This window comes from Malurus melanocephalus, unplaced genomic scaffold (assembly GCF_030028575.1).
Source record: "Malurus melanocephalus ecotype Western Australia unplaced genomic scaffold, MMel_1.1 scaffold_120, whole genome shotgun sequence".
Lineage (NCBI taxonomy): Eukaryota > Metazoa > Chordata > Aves > Passeriformes > Maluridae > Malurus > Malurus melanocephalus.
This window is the reverse complement of record NW_026623352.1, coordinates 95,285-113,720: the sequence shown is the minus strand read 5'-3', so window position 1 is coordinate 113,720 and position 18,436 is coordinate 95,285. Positions and strand designations below refer to the sequence as shown.

Sequence of the window (18,436 nt, the reverse complement as noted above, 5' to 3'; positions counted from 1 at the left end):
AAGACCTCCTGAGTATGGGGATAGTGAACTCAGGGTGGTCATCATTCTTTTCATCCTCGTGGCAGGTACTTCTGACACATGGACTGAACCAGCCCTCTGAACTGGGACAGAAAAAGACATTTCTCTTCTGTTCCAGGCTCATTTCCCAGCACATCCCTCAGATCCCTCATATCCCCCCCACCCTCATATCCCAGGGTGGACAGAGCTCTCCCACGAGGCTCATGATGGGCCAAGAGAAGCCMCACACATCCTTTCCCCAGCCCTTCTCCAGTAACTGCAGCAGCCGCAGCCACATCTGGGCTGTGTGCTGTGTGTGTGTCCAGTGAGAGCTGAGCTCGGGGGAAGGAGGGAAGGGGCTGGAACAGATCGAACAGGTCGTGTTTCTGCACCAGCTATTATTGGCACAGATGRGGAGTCAGAGCAATCAGACCTTTGCTGAGTAGGGCCGAGCCCTGGGGTGCCAGGAAGGACACTCACAGTCATGCAGGGAGCTGCCAACTCCCCCAGTACGCAAAAGCGGTGATTCACAGCCAGGTGCAGACACTGGGGATGATCAGTCATCCCTCTCCATTGAGCTGCACCCATGATGATCTGATCTATTGCCAGTTGGGTGGGGATTTCTGTCCAGAACATGTTTTGCTGCTTTTTCTTCCCCTTTAACCCGTGCACCTCTCCCCCTCACAGCCGCCTGCCGGTGCACARGTGATGCCAACCTTCACCGCCATCAACATCAACCACATCATGCACTGGCCCCCAGAGATGGAGGAGGACGAGGACGACGAGCCCGGCTCGCCGTGCCTGGAAGGGAAGGAATGCGAGCGCTTCTTCTGCTGCATCGAGGACTGCCAGACGGGAATGTGGCGGGAGGGCAGGGTGCGCATCCACATCTCCCGCCTGGACTCCTACTCCCGCGTCTTCTTCCCCACCGCCTTCCTGCTCTTCAACATCGTCTACTGGATTGCCTATCTCTATCTCTAGCCCTTCTTGGTCCTCGGCTGCACCGGACTGGACACGGGCCAGAGGGGCTGCTCGAGGAGCGCAGAGAACGGCATCTCTTGTGTCGTAGTCAGCTGTCAGTCTGAGCCACCCAACCTGGTGATTCCCCTTTCCTGCTCTCTCATCTCTTCTGAGAAGAACCAAACAGCTTTTTTTTAGCCTTCTAACATATCTTTTTAGAGAATCGACCCTTCCCCAGACAACCCACCCTCTTCAACACCACCAGCATTGTACTCCTTGTAAGATTACCCAAAAACATCCTATTTCCATCTCAAGCATTAGGGATTTTTTCAAAGAAAAAAAAAAACCCTTAATGCATTTCATTTTTCCATCCAATCCTACTCCAAAATTTCAAGGGAAGTGATGGCAAATGGAGTTTTTGGCAGAGTTATTAAGACTGCAAAGGAAACAAAGTACATCTTATGACTTCTGCACCACTGCCACCAGAACAGACCTTGTGGGGTGCTAGAAGCTCAGAAAGGTCAGAAGGAAATAGCATGGAAAGGGACAGCACAGTGCAGCTTTCCCACAGTAGCTGGGCTTGGCTCAAACATTTTGGATCTGCCCAGACATCTGATGGTGGCACTGGTGAGGATGGAGCTGCTGCCAGCCTCCCCCAGCTCCCGCAGAGTATCTATGAAGCATTCCTCACGGATCACTCCAGGACATCCGCCCACCGAGGCGCTGCTGATTCCCAYCAGACAGCGGTAAAAGCACTTCACAAGTTGGATGGGCCCACCTGCTTCAGTGGAGCAGATCTCAGGGCCCACGGTGACATTTCTGCAGTGTGACCGGGACTCAGAGCAGGCTCTGCAGTTGGGCATAGCCAAAAGAGGGAGGAAGCCCTCGTGAGAAAGGCCAGAAGAGGCCCCTGAGCCTGCTGTGAGGTATTTCCTTCAGCCTGTCCCACACGGTGACACTCGCTGGCACCATCAGATCTGTGCTTGGCAGTCTGTGCCAGCCCGAGGAAGGGGTGTAGGAAAGGGAACACAATGCATTCCTGCAGCTCAGATGTGTTCCCTTTTTAATTTTTTTTCCATAATTTCATAAAATAACAGCTTTCACTCCAACTGGATGACCCCTCCCAGTTGCCATCAGTACTTGGCCCGTTTCCTCACAAAACCAGGAAATGCAGTGAGTTGTCCTTGATGGATTTTAAGAAGGACAAATGTAGTGAGATGGTTCTGTCTTAAAGGGAGAGAGAAATGCATAACACAGTTTCAGCTGGGGAGAAACTGCCAAATGTAGAGGAGGAAACTCAGGCCCAAGGTCCATAATCTGTCAACTGGCTGCCTCCAGTTTATACCAACAGCTGATGTGGCCCTCAGCATGATTGTGAAAAGCAGCGGGCCATTAATAGTTACTTACTGTGTAAATTAGAAACAAAGAGATCTTTTTTTAAAACAGCATGTTTAAGAAAAAAATTAGAACTTAAAAGGCATGTCAGGAGAAGAAAGCTGGCATGGCTGCCGAGGAAAAGTTAGGAAAGGCTGGCTCACAGGACAGCTAACAGGGCCAGGAGGTTTTGCATATTCTTGGAGAGCAATTTGATCTGGTTTAAAGACGGATTTTGACACTGTTAAATCTGATCTGAATAATGGAGTGTCATGTTTAATTCATTCACAAATACAGCCTTACCTGGGTTCCAGATGAACAGCTAGAGCATCTTATTAAGTATACAATAGTACAACACGCAGCTAAGTATAACCTAATGGGGTCAGACCAGCAGAGCTCTGAAAGGGGAAATTGTGCCTGTCTAACCTGTTTCAGTTCTTTTAAAATACCAAGGAARAGATAAAGGTTACTCAGAAGGATAATTTGCTTAGCTACTCCGACAGCTTTTGAAAGGGTGGAAAGAAATTGTGGCGGGCGGTTCTAACTGAGGAAATTGATTTAGCAAAAGAATTATTAAGGAGGTTCTAATTAGAGGAAATTAACTGAGGAGAGGGGGGGAAAAGAAGAATTGTTAAGGAGGCTCTAATTAGAGGAAATTAATGTTTTAGAGAGAAAGACACAGAGAGGGAGAAGTCTAAGAAAAGAATCAAAACAACTTGCAGACAAGGGAAGCTGCTGGGTGACAGTGCCGACTCCCAGCCAAGCTGGTTGATGTTCTGCTCCCGGTAGCAAAGCGTTATTAGATGTAGCAGCAGAAAAACCTCCTATGACTCAGCCCTACAGCGCCAGGGAGCTGGATTAAACAGGGTCCTGTGATCTCTGTGGGGAGCCAAAAGGAAAGAGCATCCCAGATGAAATCTGGCTGGCAGGACAGACTGTGAGTGAAGCACGTCCTCACATTTGGGAAGGCAGCTGTCGGGGTGTGTGGGAGGGGACACCCYGGTGACAAACCAGGGCCCATGCCAGATATCTCCATGGCAGGATGGTGGCTCAAAGGTACACGGGCAGCGGGGCTGCACTGAGCACAGGGAGCAAAATGTGGAAGGGGAGCAGCTGAGAAAAGGAGGGTGGGAAGGAAAATTTACCAGCCTGTGCAAAGGAGCCCGAACAGCTGCAATTGCTGTAGCTTCGAAGCTCCTGGTGAGCATGTATGATTATCATGGGCACTGCAGAACAGACTTCAGCCCTGACAGCAGCAACTTGTTGAAATTAGGCCTTTTACAAAATCAGCCAGGGGAGAAGCAGGGTGTACAAAAACCTAAGAGGATGACAGGGACTCGGACAAAGTAGACTGGAAAGATTATAAGATTTCACCCAAAAAAAAAGATAAAGCCAACACACACCTAGGTAACTTAACCAGTGATGGAGGATTTGACAGAGGAAAATAGTCTAGCGTGGGCTGGAGCACAAGGAAGCTGATTACTAAGGCTGGGGAAGGAGGAGGGAGGGGGCTTTTTGGCTTAGGGAAATCTGTGCCCATCATACATTGCACAATAAATAAAGGCATGTACAAATTCAATCATGTTTTTAAGTTTCTATAGTATCTCAAAAAAAAAAAAAAAAAAAAAAAAAAAAAAAAAAAAAGGAAAGCTAAGAAAAGCCAAAAGCAAAATCTGCCATTCTTTTGGAATTACTTTGCAAAGCTCCACTTTCCTGGAAAAAAAAAGTTTTCCAGCTATCAGGAGGGAACCCAGGGCACAGAGATATCCAGAAGCCATCGGTTGCCCTGCTCAGCATGGCCCTGGGAGTTGAGCTGCCCTGTGCCCTCCTGGGCTGAAATRAAACTGTGGGGCTGAGCTCTGCCTGCTCTGGGCAGGGAGGACAGAGGCACCAGGGCTGCTGCAAGACACTTGGGTGGCTCCAAACACCTGGCTGGCTGCACTGCCTCCTCCTCTCATGGAGGTTTCACCGTCCTCCCCTTGCCTGAATTTGGTGGAGGAGTTTCAGCCTCACAGGCTGAGTTGGGGTTTCCTCACCTCCTCCTCCCTTTCCTGGGGACCAGCAGGTCACACTCCCACCCCTGCCCATACCTTTGCCAAGGTGAGGACAAACACAGCCAGGGCCATCAGGAGCAGGGCAGTGACCATCCCGATGTGCTGGACACTGGTGAGGACACACCTCAAATCCTGGGCTCAGTTTTGGGCAAGAAAGAGGGTCTGGGAGCATGTCCAGAGCAGGGGAAGGATCTGGAGCAGAAACCTGGTGAGGAGCAGCTGAGAGAGCTGGGGAGGCTCAGCCTGGAGAAAAGGAGGCTCAGGGGGCACCTTGTCACTCWCTAAAACTCCCTGGCAGGAGGGTGTGATGAGGGGTGGGTCGGTATCTTCTCCCAGGTAACAAGAAACAGAACAAGAGGAAACTGAATTTGTGCCAGGGATGGTTTAGGTTGGATACTGAGGGAAATTTCTTCACTGGAAAGGCTGTGGACCAGGCTGCCCAGGGTGGAGTCACCATCCCTGAGGTGTTTAAAAGACATGGAGATGTGGCACCTGGGGAAATGGTTCAGTGGAATACCTGGAACTGTTAGATTTACATTTGGACTCAATAATCAAAAAACCTCTTTTCCAGCCTAAATGATTCTATGATTCCATCACTCTACTATCTTAGTATGTAATGGTAATGACTAGAAATTACRATCTCAGCATTTGTGTCTTATGGCCTTTGTTTGGAATATAAAAGAAAAATCAGGAAAAGAGTTGATTTTTTTTCATTTCTCTGCCTCCAATTCCTGTTCTTCCCCTCCAAATTATGTGGCATAAGGAACCATTTTTAGCCTGTGTGCTCTTCAGGGCAGGGACTCTGTTTCTGTGTGTTTGTACAGGGACTGGCACACTGGGGCTTAGTCCTTAACTGAGATTTCTGGATTAAGCTACTTATTATCCATAATAAACAACATTATACTGTGTCCTCACCACTGTRTCTACACCTTGCAAGAAGGGTAAAAATTGTCCCCTGTCCCCCTCCTCATTGGGTTACTAGAGATGGTTAATTTATTTATTTCCCCAGGAAAAAACAGGGGATCTTCTTGGAAAACAGGGGAAAATGTAGTTCTGATATTTTGGGGATGGATGGTGGATATTTTTGAGTTTGTTTGTTTGCTTTTTTWAAAAAAAGGCAGAAATTGCTTCAAACCAGCACTCTCAGAAGCATTCTCAGCCATTTAAAGTCATTTTTTGTAATTCAAGAGAAGCCCTTTCTTGTTCCCCTCAGTCTGTTGCCCCTGTAAATAAAACACCAGATGTTTCCCCAAGTGTTTGGGGGCCGAGGGAGTTTGGCAGTAATATTTGGTGGACTTTATTTCAGCCCTTCTGTTCCCTTTCTACATCCCCACTCATGCTGGTGGCTTTTGGAGYGATCATAACCAAAAGAACAACCTCAGCTCCAGAGAAGGTCTCACTCAGGAGCCACCCTGGGCTCGTACAGCCACATCTGTGGCACTTCAGCGTTTTAATCATTTAATTCCCCTTTCTTYCCCCACTTTTGAGTGCCAGTGGAAGAGGTGTTATGTGTCACTGAGGCACAGGGAGGGCAGGTGCTGGTTTCTGTGTGCCCTGGGGCAGACASCAGCCCTCTCCCTGGCATGCCATGTGTCCCTCCAAGATTTAACAGCTCCCAAAATGTTAAAAACATGAGGTCATCAAGGAGAAGAGGGGGGAGGGGGAGACRAGAAAGTTAAATTAAGTCGTTGCTTTTTATATTCCTAATATACATTCATTATAATTTGTCTTCCTCTTAATGCCKCGGATTTGAAGGCTTGGGAAAGGTTGAATTTAAGGAGAACGAGAGTGGCCAAAAATGTTGAAACAAAAATGTTTCAAGCTGTGCACCCCAGGGCAAGGGGGSAGATAAAAATGTTCCTGCCTCCCCTCGTGGAGAAATGGCTCCATCACCCAAAAGCACCACACAACTCCTGGCAGCCCCTGTGAGGCAGGAGGCACCTGCTGGGAAGGGCTGGGGAAGAACAAAGCTTGGTTCCTGTCAGACTGGGTGAGGAAACCCAGGCAACCAGCAGAAATGCCCTATTGCCTGCAGACCTTCAATAAAAAAAAAATAAATAAATAAAAAAAAAAGGAAAACAATTGATTTATTTCATTTATTTTTATAAGTATTGTTCATGAGAAAAATTGACGGAGAAAAGAAAGAAAAATTGTGTGAAGGAGTCTCAGGTCTTTCAGGTTGATTATTTTATTGTTGTTGTTGTTGATTCTTTATATTGTTGCTTGACATGACTTCACCCCTTTGTAGTTGTTTTTTCCCCTTCTACCCACATCTTCCAAAGGAGTAAATACTGGAGTCTGRGCCCTACTGTCCCAGGCACACCCCTGGCACCATCTGAGCCCATCTGACAGCAGGAACTATGCAGGATGGAAGAGAAGCCTCAATAGCTGCTCTGAGCAGGTCGGCATGGCAACATCTCCAGGGACAGCGCTCCATGGGGTSATTTCCATTCCCTTTAAAGCCACTCGGGCTGCTGGAGTGCTGTAAAAGGGGCTCAGAAAGCCTGTTAATTAGGATTAGCAGCTTCAGGAACACCAAGGCACAGTGCTCTGGGCTGAGCCATTTGTGTGAGACAACCCAAAGCTCTGGACTGCCTCCTCAGCAAGGGCACAGGATACCTGGTGTGGAGGCAGAAAACTGAAATCAGATTGCAGAGCCATTTCCGAGGGCAGGGTGCTACCCTGGCTGCTGATSGGCACTGCAGCACCTCTGCTGTGTCCTCACCACCCTTTGCTGGTTCAAGAGGCTCAGACCCATCTCATCAACGCAATTTATAAGATATTTTCCCCATGGAAAACATGGGAACCTGCAGGACACTGACTGGGCGCCCCTGGGTGAGGTTCTGGGGTGATGCTCATGCCATGAGCTCTGAAGAGCAGCCACTGTGGACAGGGGGTGGCAGGCATGGGTGTCACCATGTCCTTTCAAGGCCAGACGTGGACTCCTTGGGAAAACAGGGCAGGGTTTCACAGCTGCTGGGATTTGGCTTTGTTCATCTGCCATAAGGYTCCTGCCTTTCACCAGTCTGCTGCACCAAAGGCCCCAGGAAGGTGGTAACTCTGTGAAAGTGAAACCCGTCTTTGCAGCAGCCTCCATCACACACATGGGCGGAAAGAGGCTGCAGGGAAAGGCTGAGTCATTGCCAGGCTGCCACGGGGCTGATTTGCATCTCTCGAGTGCTCCTGACCCTGACAAACCTCCTCGGGAGCCTTTGCTGACACCTCCCCGTGCCAAATGCGTGGTGAAACACAGATGTCTCCCTYACATTATTCTGCTTCTCCGGGTGTTTTCACCTCCTCGGGGTAAAACACTACCTGAATCCGAGATGAGTTGAAGGCAAAGCTTCCCATCTGGGACTGGAGTACCAGTTTCCTGGAGAGCATTGCTCTTCCTGGAGAAATAACAGTAGGGCTGGTCAAAAAATACCCGTGGCAGTGGTTCAGCCCTTCACACCTTGATCTGTTTGTCAAGATCATGCAGTTCAGGGCKGCTGGCAGCCACGCTCTCAGCTGTGCCCATCACAAAGGAAAAGGTCCTTTGCTATGTTGGCAGCTGGACCAGGTTCAGGAAGCTCTGAAATACATTTTTAGGCAGAAAGGGGCCTGCATCACCTTCTACTTCATCCACAGAAACTCCCTGTAGCCTCAAAGAATATATAGAGCAGCACAAACTTGTAGCCTCAAAGAATATGTAGAGCAGCACAAACTTGTAGCCTCAAAGAATATATAGAGCAGCACAATCTCACCAGGCCAGAAAGACAAGAACCGCTGCCCAAGAGTTTACAATCCGCATCTTGAAATGGTCAGTACCTGCTCTGCTCCCTGCCTTGGAGACATTCCATGAAGATCATCCTTCACCAACCATCCCCTCTGTCACAGCCAGGCTCCTGCAGCACCCAACTSAGATCAGGAGCTCAGGGAAGGAAGTGGAGACAATGTGTGAGAAGGAAAAGCTGTAGAAAGAATCTTTAGTAAGCCAGAATTATCACACCTCAAAATAACAGGTACAGTAACAGATCTGGGTTGACTGAATTTTCAAGCAAGACTATACATTGGCCAGCCAGRTAGAATCATAGAATTGAAGAACAGTTTGGGTTAGGAGGAATCTTTAAATTCCAGTGATGGAATAAGCAGRGAAATGTTTCTCTAGATCAGGTTGCTCAGAGCCTCAGAACCTGACCTTGGATGTTTTCAGGGATGGGGCTTCTGCCCCAACAACTTGTGCCAGTGTTTCACCACCCTCATTAAACAAAAAATTGTCCTTGTATCTAGTCTGAACTCATCCTCTMTTAGTTTAAARCCATCTCCCCTTGTCCCTTTTTGGCWCTACACCAAAGAGCAAAGGGAACTGCACCACTCCTGCACCCCCTCTGCCCAGCASCACCGGGATATTAAAGCCTAACAGCCAAGTGCAGGAACATGCCGAGCTCATTCAGGCATTTCTCATTAGTTTCCCATGATTTCCCAATATCCTGCTACTCAGTATATTCATCTGGCAGCAAATGAGAGATAAGGGAAAAGTGTCTCTCCCTAAGTCATCCAGAGAACACAAAGCGGTGAAGCAAAATCAGACAGGGAAACTTCTCGTGAGTCATCATCCTCCCTCCTTCCCCTCTCCCTCTGCAGATTGCTGAGAGCCCCAGGATTGTTCCATGGAGCCTGGAACCAGAAGGTACTATTCCTGCTTTTTTGGCTTTCATTTCACATAAGTAAAGGAAGAAAACAGCATTTGGATCTTTGTATCTCTCTATTTCAGGCACCTTGTACATGCTCTACTGAGATTGATGGCCCAGATCTGCCAAATGCACGACATAAATTAACTATCCTTTTCCCATCATGCCCAATGAGATTCTACCCACCCAAACCCCCTGAAAAGGAACACCAAACCAAAAAAAACAACCCAAAAAACCCAAACAAGTGGATTCATCAAAGACAGCACCACAGCAGTTGTGATGAGTGCAAAACAACGCAGGGGTGCTACATTATATAAGAAAGGAAAATGGTCTCATGTCTGTAGAACAAAGAAAAWGTTTTTGTCAAATCTTCAGATCCTTGCAAACTGCAAGACATTTTCTGTGGCATTGGTTTTGCTGTATCCTACCACATATTTCAAATTATGGCTTGATCATCAACTTTTCACTGCTCAAAAAAAGAAAGATAAAAACTTGCTCTAGGCTGCTATATTTTAAAGAACCATTTCTGATTTCTTTGGCCAAATTTTCAGAACAGATACATTTGTCCTTGAGATAAGTTTTATTTGATCTGCATTGATATTCACAAAGTAACCCACTTCTCCCTGGCTGAAGAGACTGAAATGTTTGCTACAGAGACTTCAGATAAGCCATTAATAAATGTTGCTGGGTTTGGGGGTTGAAGGGTCACCATTCCATGTAGACCTATAGGTAGCCAACATTCCTACATCRTTTAGGACCTGAATTCAAATTCACTGCCAGGATATATTAGGGGAAAACTTGGCAGGTTGAAACCATCCCCATCTTTCATTAGATGAAGCAATGGAAATATCTAATTTGGGACTCTTGGGATCCAAAAGTGCAGAAAACTGAGTGCACACAGGCCATCCCACTTGTGAAAAGAGGGATGAAAAGCAGCGAGGTCTTGGCGTGGCACTCTGGAAAGGGAACACGGTGAACTCAGCTCATCCCTGGTGTCTGCCACCTYCCTTCTGCTCTGTGATTCCTTACACTGGGGCTGCTGCCCTTGCAAACTGGAAAATCCATATTAAGTGATGTGCAAAAACCATCTAAAGACACAGGAGGTTGCTCACCCTGTCTGTTCCCTAAGCCACATGCATGCACAAAAACACTTTTGGACACCGAGCACCAGTGGCAGCTTTCACCTGCTGATCGTCCCAGCTCCTCTCCAGGGGGGTTTGTCTTGCTGACTCTTGAAAATACAAAGTCAGAGGAGAGAAATGGGGTGCTGTATGTGATGYCTGTCCAGGCTGGAGCTCTGAGTGCATGGGGCACATTGGATTTTAGCATCTTGGGCCAGCCAGAGGTCCAGGCTCTCCAGGAGCAGGGTCCCAAGGGAGCAGGAATTCATTTTGCTGRTACAGGAAGAAGGAAGCAAAGCAGGATATGACTTTAGAAGAGGATTTGTTCCCAAAGGCAGCTKACGAATGCAGGTAAGCCACCTGCCCTCATATGTAGTTCATGGCTTTGGATGGWACAAGCACAGAGGGGAAAGGAAAAAAGGGAAAAGAATCCAAAAATAATATGGATTTTCGGCCATCTAAAAATGAATCAGAACAGAAAAAACTTCTCACTGTGATCAGATTCTAGAGCAAAGCCAGAGCTCTCCTCAGAAGATCAGATTCTTTGTTGGTGGCCTAAAACAACCTCTGTGAGSATAAAGCACAAGGACCTCACTTTCAGGCAATTAAAAAGCCTCCTGACCCCAAGTCACCCACAGCAGCTTGCTGTAACATTTCCCAGACCCAAGCACGGCCCCACATGCTCCACTGCATGGAGGCAGCTGAAAATSTGGTTTTTGCTCCAGAGACCTCCAGTACTTGGGAGCAGGTCTTCTTCCTCTGCAATCCCACTGTTCTCCCCAATGGGCCCCAAAAAAGACATTTTACCCGTGCTGAAATCAGACCCTGCTACAGATGATGCCTAAAGCATCCAGAGGGAAGAGGAGACAACTGGACTGAGGCACTGAGACCCTGCATTAGAGCAGCACTCCCCTTTCCCCTGTACAACCCAGGGCAGCCAGGACACAGTGAGCTTTTCCTGCACCCTGAAATGGGAGAGGGTCCACAGCAGGACCTGCTCCCTGCCCCATCTCCTCATCCCAGGGACTGCTCACTGAGAGTGCAGATTATTATCCTGCAAATTTTACCTCAGCCATCACTGGAAAAAGTAATCAAAGCGAATGCAACAGCTCGGAAGGAATCAGAGTAGGATTAGACATTTATATGAATAAGAATAGCTTCTGCACTTTGACTTGCTGTGATAAAAATAATAAGAACCTCAGTTTTCACGCTCCAGGGCAGAAAACTGATCTCAGAACAAGGTGTTAGAAATAAATTTCCTCTCACAACAGTAGTCCCCAACTGCCCAGGCCACAGCACAGGGTTTAGGGATGTCCAGTAGCCACTGCTAGAGACAAAGCTGGCTGGAAGCCCGAGGGCTTGTTCAGGAGCTGCTGCAGCCAGAGGAGCGTGAGATGGGTTGTAGCGTATCACACGTAAATTAAACAAGCACATCACTCCCTTTTTGCRTTTCCTTGCTAACGCTTGGTCCACACCAAACCAAGATCAGTGAGTTTGTGTGCTGGATCCCAGGRATCTCCTCGCTTTCTCTGCCTTGTTTCTCTGCAGAGATGGATCACTGCCACCCCTCGCCTCCTCTTTCTCCACGAGCTGAGCCTTTAAGTGGCAATGGCCTTAGCCCCAGCTGATTAATAAACTGGCTTGAGACTGCTGATCTCCTTGGACCATTAAACCCTTCCCCAGCGACTCATCATTAATCCCTCCAAAAGTCCTCCTAGATGAGGTTGTTGTTAGCACCATCAATCCTTTTTAAGRCCTCGATTTGCAGCGGAAAGGAGCAGGGAATTGGGGGAAAGGGTGCATTTGTCAGGCGGTGCCATCCATTCCCTGGGTTACAGACAGCTGAGGCAGAGCTCAGTGTTTGCACCAGGCCAGGGCTGTCCCTGTGCAGCTGTAAGAGACAGTAGGGAAGTCCCTCATCTGTCTCACAATCATCGAGATGGACAGAGACCAAACACCCAAAAACCCCAAGGGGGGAGAAGGGGGACCTTTGCTCAAAGAAGTCCAGACCAGATGGAGGTGGGATGTCTGCCAAGTGCTGGTGCTCAGGCTGCTGATCAAGGTGTGAGCTACGGACAACTGCACTGCTCTTGCTGTGAAGGAGGAGGAGTACTGCGTAACTCGTACTGTACACCTTACAGAACAATGGGGTTTGTACTGTACACCTTACAAAACAATGGGCATTCTTTCCCCACCTCTTGGCCGGTTTTCCCCGCTTCAGAACCCCTTGGCTGGCTGCTGTACGCTTTCGAAAAGACTATAAAGTGATCTCTGAGAAGACCCTGACGAGATGAGATCTCCCCAATAGACTTAGATGAATCCATGGAATCTGGACCTCGAGGACTTCGTCTGAGCCGTTGGGAGCTATAACCCCACCCTCTCTATTTCTCACCTTCTCTCTTTCTACCTCTCACCCTCTTTGATCACGTAAATCCAATAACAGTACTTAGGATTTTGAATATATACTTGTCCCCTTTTCTTTTGCACTCTGAGATTCAGTTAACGAACCATCACGACTTCTGCTTGGGTTGAGTGGATCGTGACAGCAGCACAGACCATCCACACGGGGCAGGGCAGCACTGCACCCAGCATCTGGGGGATTAAGGAAGCCCAGGAGAAAAAGCTGAAGGTTTGTATCCTTAATTGCAGTGCCTTTGGCTGGGGTCAGACAGCCCCAGCACCCACGGTTAGCTATGAATACCTGCCAGGACCTGCTCTCAAATAAACTGCTCTGGGACATGAACCACCTGCAGAATTGCTTCCTACAGAAAAGTCCCCTCGTCTCCTCAGCTTCTCTTTCTGTTCAGATGTCTTCATTATTAAAACAGTCCACATCTTCAGCCAGAAGAGTTGATTCGCCTCAGTGTTGACTCTGGAAAGTGGAATTTCAGCCACCCAGTCTATACCCCCCTCCCTCTTTCAGCCTCTTCCCCCATTGTAAGCACCCTAGCCCTGATYATCTTTCCTTAGCTCTTCTAGAATGTTTTCACATCCCTAAATCTCATTACCTTGAGCCATGCTCAGGGGCTTGGAAGGAGAATGGTGGCAGCAGAGGTGCTGAACTGCACCCGCCACTGATGGTGGCAGCATGGAAATCACATCTGCAGAACCACAGCCCAGCATTTCTGTATTTTAACCTAAAACCTCACAGCTATTTTTTTCCTCCCCCATGTCTGAAAAGCCGCAGCTTTTGAACTCTGGATTTTATGGCCATGTGAGGTTTTCAAATGAATGTTTTAGATCAGGTTTTATAGATAAGAGGTCATGCAAGCCTGTCARCTGGAAGCAAGCTGCATTTGTAGCTGCACAGAGAGCAAGTTGTGCCCAGGCTGGTCTGTGCTCCTGCACGGTGCACTGCTGTAAATGATCTCCTGGAGAAGGGAAGGCAGTGAGGGATGATGCTGGCACACAACTCATGGACAGCAGTTTTCTTCTGGTGTCAATTGTGTGAAGAATGGCTGCCCAGTGCTCAAGAAACATCGGAGAAAACAGCTGAGAAGTTTAAATTTGTAGCTTGACTTAACCATGGTGTCATTGCTCCCAAAGCATGTCCAAGAGGGGCAATGAGAAGGTAAAATTTTGGCACTAGCACAGCTTGGGAAAGGATGTCTCCATTGTTAGCCAAAGAGAATCAATGCTATGTTTTTGATCAGACTTCCCATGTCCCTGTGTCTCGTCTGCCCACTATAATCTGGAAATTACCATATCAATTCTGTCCTTCTAGTGTGAGACCTCTTCTACCATGGAACATTAACAAGCAAAACTCCTCCACATGCTCATCAGAGCTCCTGGAGTGTTTCTTCACTACCAGCACAGCCCATGAATTCCATGAAGGCATCACCAGTTGATGTGAACGGGAGATTTCAGAAGTCATTGTGGCTTTGGCAGTGGCTTGGCTGGTGCTGAGCACCCCATGCACAGCCAGCAACAGCTGGACTCCAGGGGGAGAGGGGAAAAAAGAAAACAACCACACACACGCAAAAATCATCAGTCAGGCTCCTTCTAAATGATTAATACTGTGCACAGTGCAAGGCTTCTCAGCTCTCCAATCTTCCCATGATTATATAAACCTTAACTCATTGCAGCTACCCAAGACCTGTGTTTGTTTGTGGGCATTAACAGCTGCTGTGGTGTTATAATTAGAGCAGAGAGCGAGGAATCCCGTGGGCAAACAGAGGAAACCCCAAACTGCTCGAGTCATTTAAACATTCMGGGAGATAAAACACTGCAGAGAGAGTCTGGAGTGAGCAGCGCTCGAGGGAGGGASGGGTTACAGCCACCACAAACGTCGTTTCTGCTCTCTTGGGTCCATACAATTAATTATGGTTATTAATTATTTAGGATGCTACAGTAATAATTAGTGCAATAATCACCTCAGCCACTGAAATCACAGAATCACCAAATTATTTGGGTTGGGAGAGACCTTAAAGATTATCTAGCCCAAACCCCCTGCCATGGCACCTCCCACTACCCCAGAGTGCTCCAAGCCCCATCCAGCCTGGCCTTGGGCACTGCCAGGGATCCAGGGGCAGCCACAGCTTCTCTGGGCACCCTGTGCCAGGGCATCACCACCCTCACAGGGAACAATTTCTTCCTAAGATTTAATCTATATCCACTCTCTGTCAGTTTAAAGCCATTGCCCCTTGTCCCATCACTCAATATCCTTGTCCAAAGTCCCTCTCCAGCTCTTTTGGAGACACTTTAATCTCCCTTGAGCCTTCCTTTCTCCAGGCWGAACAGCGTGGTCCTACTGCCCTGTTCCCCAGCCCTTTCTTGGGCATCTGTCCAGGAAGAACTTCACATGACCCCAAATCCATCCCATAGAAGACTTTCCCCAAATCCATCACCCCTTTCTGTGCTGTTGGCCCTTTTAGCCTGTCCCTGGAGTGTTCACATTTGCAGCACCATGCTGGGATTTCTCCYTCTGTTCTCCCTGGTCGTGGACATCATGGGCCAAGAGATACCTGAGGGCTGAGGATACTGGACTGATCTGAGAGGTTTTGCTTCATCCTWAGGCTTTGCAGGCAATTGCCTTCCTCAGTGAGGAGGGACCACACAGAGGCCAYTCCCCATCCCACAGCCTCCCACCTCCCTCCACCATCAGGTGAATCAGGAGGACAGCAATGCCCCAATTCCCCTCCTGCCTCTCTCCTGTCCATCTCACCAACTGGCACTGGCATAAGGATTCAACTCAACCAAAAAATTAACATATTTTGCAGTGCCCACACCCTGAAGAAACACCAGCCAGCTCACACTGATGCCTGAYRATTTTTGCTCTTCCTTTTTACGCTTTTTGTACCCTCTACGCATCCGCCTGTACCCCTTAGCCCACATGTTTGTAATTCCTGAAGTCTGATATTCCAGCTTAGTTCAGGAGTTCTGCTGGGCAGAGAGAACAAACATCCTGAGGAAGGAGTCAGTGTGCCCTGTGCTGTCTTAAACCCGAGCTCCAGCCTTGGGTGAAGCCTTCTGTGCAGAACATCTTGTGTAAACTGGGCTCTGGCCTCATCTGGGGGGATTCATTAGAATAGGGGGACATTACTGCATTTATTAAGTTTTTATTGGGGAATCCTAGATAGATATGCTAATTCCTGAAACCTATAAAACTTGTATCTGTGCTATACACGAGTGTGCATTCTGCCATCAAGTTGTGCACCTGGGATCCCAAATCCTGAGGTAAAACCCTTTTTATCCCCTTAACCGTGTCTGCGTCATTATTAAAAACTGGCCTTTCAAGGCAACAACACCACCAAAGAAATTACTCTGCAACCCAAGAACCAGCTCTTCTTCACCACACCCAGCCTCTCCTTCCCCCCAGCAGGCAAATCCCAAGTGCTGCTCACCAGATCCACCCCGGTGGAGACCCAGCAGGCGACATCCCCCAGCCTCCTGGGGACCTGCGTAATGGGSAAGTGTCAGAGATTAGAGACAACACAGCAGCGGCTGCAATATAAAAGCAAACTGAATAATTAAAGAGAGGAGCTGTTCCTTGCAGAGAACAAAATGAAAGAGTTGTGTGATTTGAGCAGAAGTGACCTTTACACTTCATTACAAGGAGGTGGCGTCCTCATAGGGTTATTAATATTTCCAGCTGAATTAGCTTGGGTTAAAAATGGCTCAAAGGAATGAGGAAGGAGAGGGAGAGTGAACAAAAATATATCATTCTGTCTTTTTCTCCTCCTCTTTGCTTTTTAGCTTTTTTTTTCTTTTCTTCATAATTTGTTGACTTGAAAGCAGAAGGGCTGAGTGGCCATCAGAAAGGAGGCTTCATTAGAAATGGGGAGAGCTGCAGGGGGAGCTGGCTGAGGGATCTTCCCTCCACCCTGGCTGAGCTTCAGAAGGAGCCTGTGGTGCCTCTGTGGCTGTTTCCACGTTCTCATCCAGGGCACAGAAGGAGTTGTCACTCGTCAGGCTCCAAGGACATCACTGGTCTGACGTTCAGGTGGTTCTGAGCCAGCACAGGAGCTCAGAGTTGCTGCTGTTGGCTCCACACGGGGTCAGTGGGATCTCCCAGTGCTCCTGTGGCTGCTGCTCATCATCCTGTGGGCCAAGGGATTCCCCTTCCCACAAAACATCAGTGTGGAAATGGATAGCCCTGCTCAGCAGGTTTTAACCCACCCTGGCACAAGGGACAGACAAACACCCTCCCTCCCACACAGACACAAACCAAGGCCTTCACTGGGGCTATTTTAGCAGAGAGCAGACCATGGAAATCCCACAGATAATAATAGAGCTGCTTCACTTCTGTAGTTTAATCCAGGAATCCCTACACACACAGGAAAGGACCTTGCCCTCAGCCCCCCTGTCCCAGCAGATGCAGCCCCACACAGCCCCACAGAAGCATGACTGCCAACGAAGTCCCAAAGCACCGCGTGAATTAAATGAGCAAAGTTGAGCTCGGCCACCTGAACCTAAATCCRAGCTGCAATTTTCCTGCTCAGAGCCTCGAGGTGAACACAGTTGTGCTTTTTGCTCAAATCACTCACTCTCATATTAGTTCCATCGCTGGCTCTGAGATTCAAAAGCCTTCTACCTCGATAACAGCCTCACACCCGGTTCCTTGGCCTGAGCCATTTCTTTGCCTGCTTCTCTCTGCCCATCAATAATGGGCATCAGGAAAACCCAGCAGAGCCAACAGGAGGGGAAAGAAACACAGCAGCACATCAGTGAGGATGGAGGGTGCTGTGGAGGAGCCTGGAATCACTCCCAGGGCTGTGTTGGTACCTCAGGGGTTCCCTCCTCCCACACCATCCTTCCCCCTTCCCACAGGCACAGTGGGGCACCTTCCCCTGCTCCACTCGTGGAGGGGGCTCTTGCAAATTCGATGCAAAACCACAAATGGAATAAAGACTCGAGGCTTTTGAAGTGATCATGAAATGGACACAGTYGGTGGCAGCTGCCTCTCCTCCAGTGGCTGCTGAATCACGGCCCCTCACTTATTTCTATTTCTATTTCCAGGAGCATCTCCCCAGGGTGCTCRCAGGCGAGCCGATGACAAATGCCAGCGAACATCCACCCTCAGCCCCACGAGGTGTTGTTACCCCGGCTGAAAGGAATGCAGAGGCAGGAAACAGCACCCTGTCAGCTGTGCCAGACGGGGGCAGGCAGAGCTGGGACACTTCACCCACAGCCTGAGCGTCACCACCTGAGCGCCGCTCACAGAAAATGCTCTCACACTCTGAGACACAGCTCATGGCACTGCCAAATCCCACAGATTTTGGTGTTATCTTCTCTTTGACAAAGGGCAGTGCTCTTGGGACCACTGAGGGTAAAGAGGACACTGAGCACAGAGCAGGCTGAGGGCTTGCTTGGCTTCTGAACCAAGCAGGGAAGCATTCCAGGGATGGAGGCCAAGGTGTGGATGCTCTAGAGGGAGAAGAAGAAGTAAATGCTGAGACCCAAAGTTTTCTCCTTATTGCTGGAGGCTATTGCACATAGGCCAGGGATTGAACAGTTCCAAGGGCAAGGGAGGGTAAAATTCAGACTTAATATGGCTTTGGTGCTAGGAGAAGGCATGAACATGAAGGGAGRGGAAAGAAAAGGCTGAATCTTCCCCAGGCTGGGTCAGAGAGGTGGAAAAGCAAAGGTGAACTGTACCACCTTGTTCTGTCCTGAAGAGCATCCCTCCTGGGTGATCCCCACCTGGGCCATGCCAAGAGATCATTTCCCTTGCCATTGTGCCAGGGAGCTCTGTCTGGGGGCTTCCACAAACTCTTGTGGAGTTCATCTGACAAAAGTAGGAGTCAGGCAGCAGGAT

At 48.6% G+C, this 18,436-nt stretch overlaps 1 protein-coding gene across 1 annotated transcript in view; it reads left to right on the top strand.

The window, feature by feature from the left end:
• LOC130575918 (gamma-aminobutyric acid receptor subunit gamma-4) overlaps window positions 1-4,715 on the top strand; it is a 31,641-nt gene extending 26,926 nt beyond the window's left edge. The window contains exon 9 of the mRNA XM_057370159.1: window positions 685-4,715. Coding sequence (XP_057226142.1) covers window positions 685-978 — 294 coding nt within the window. The 3' untranslated portion in view covers window positions 979-4,715. The remainder of the gene's footprint in view (window positions 1-684) is intronic.
• The last annotated feature ends 13,721 nt before the right edge of the window (window positions 4,716-18,436 follow it).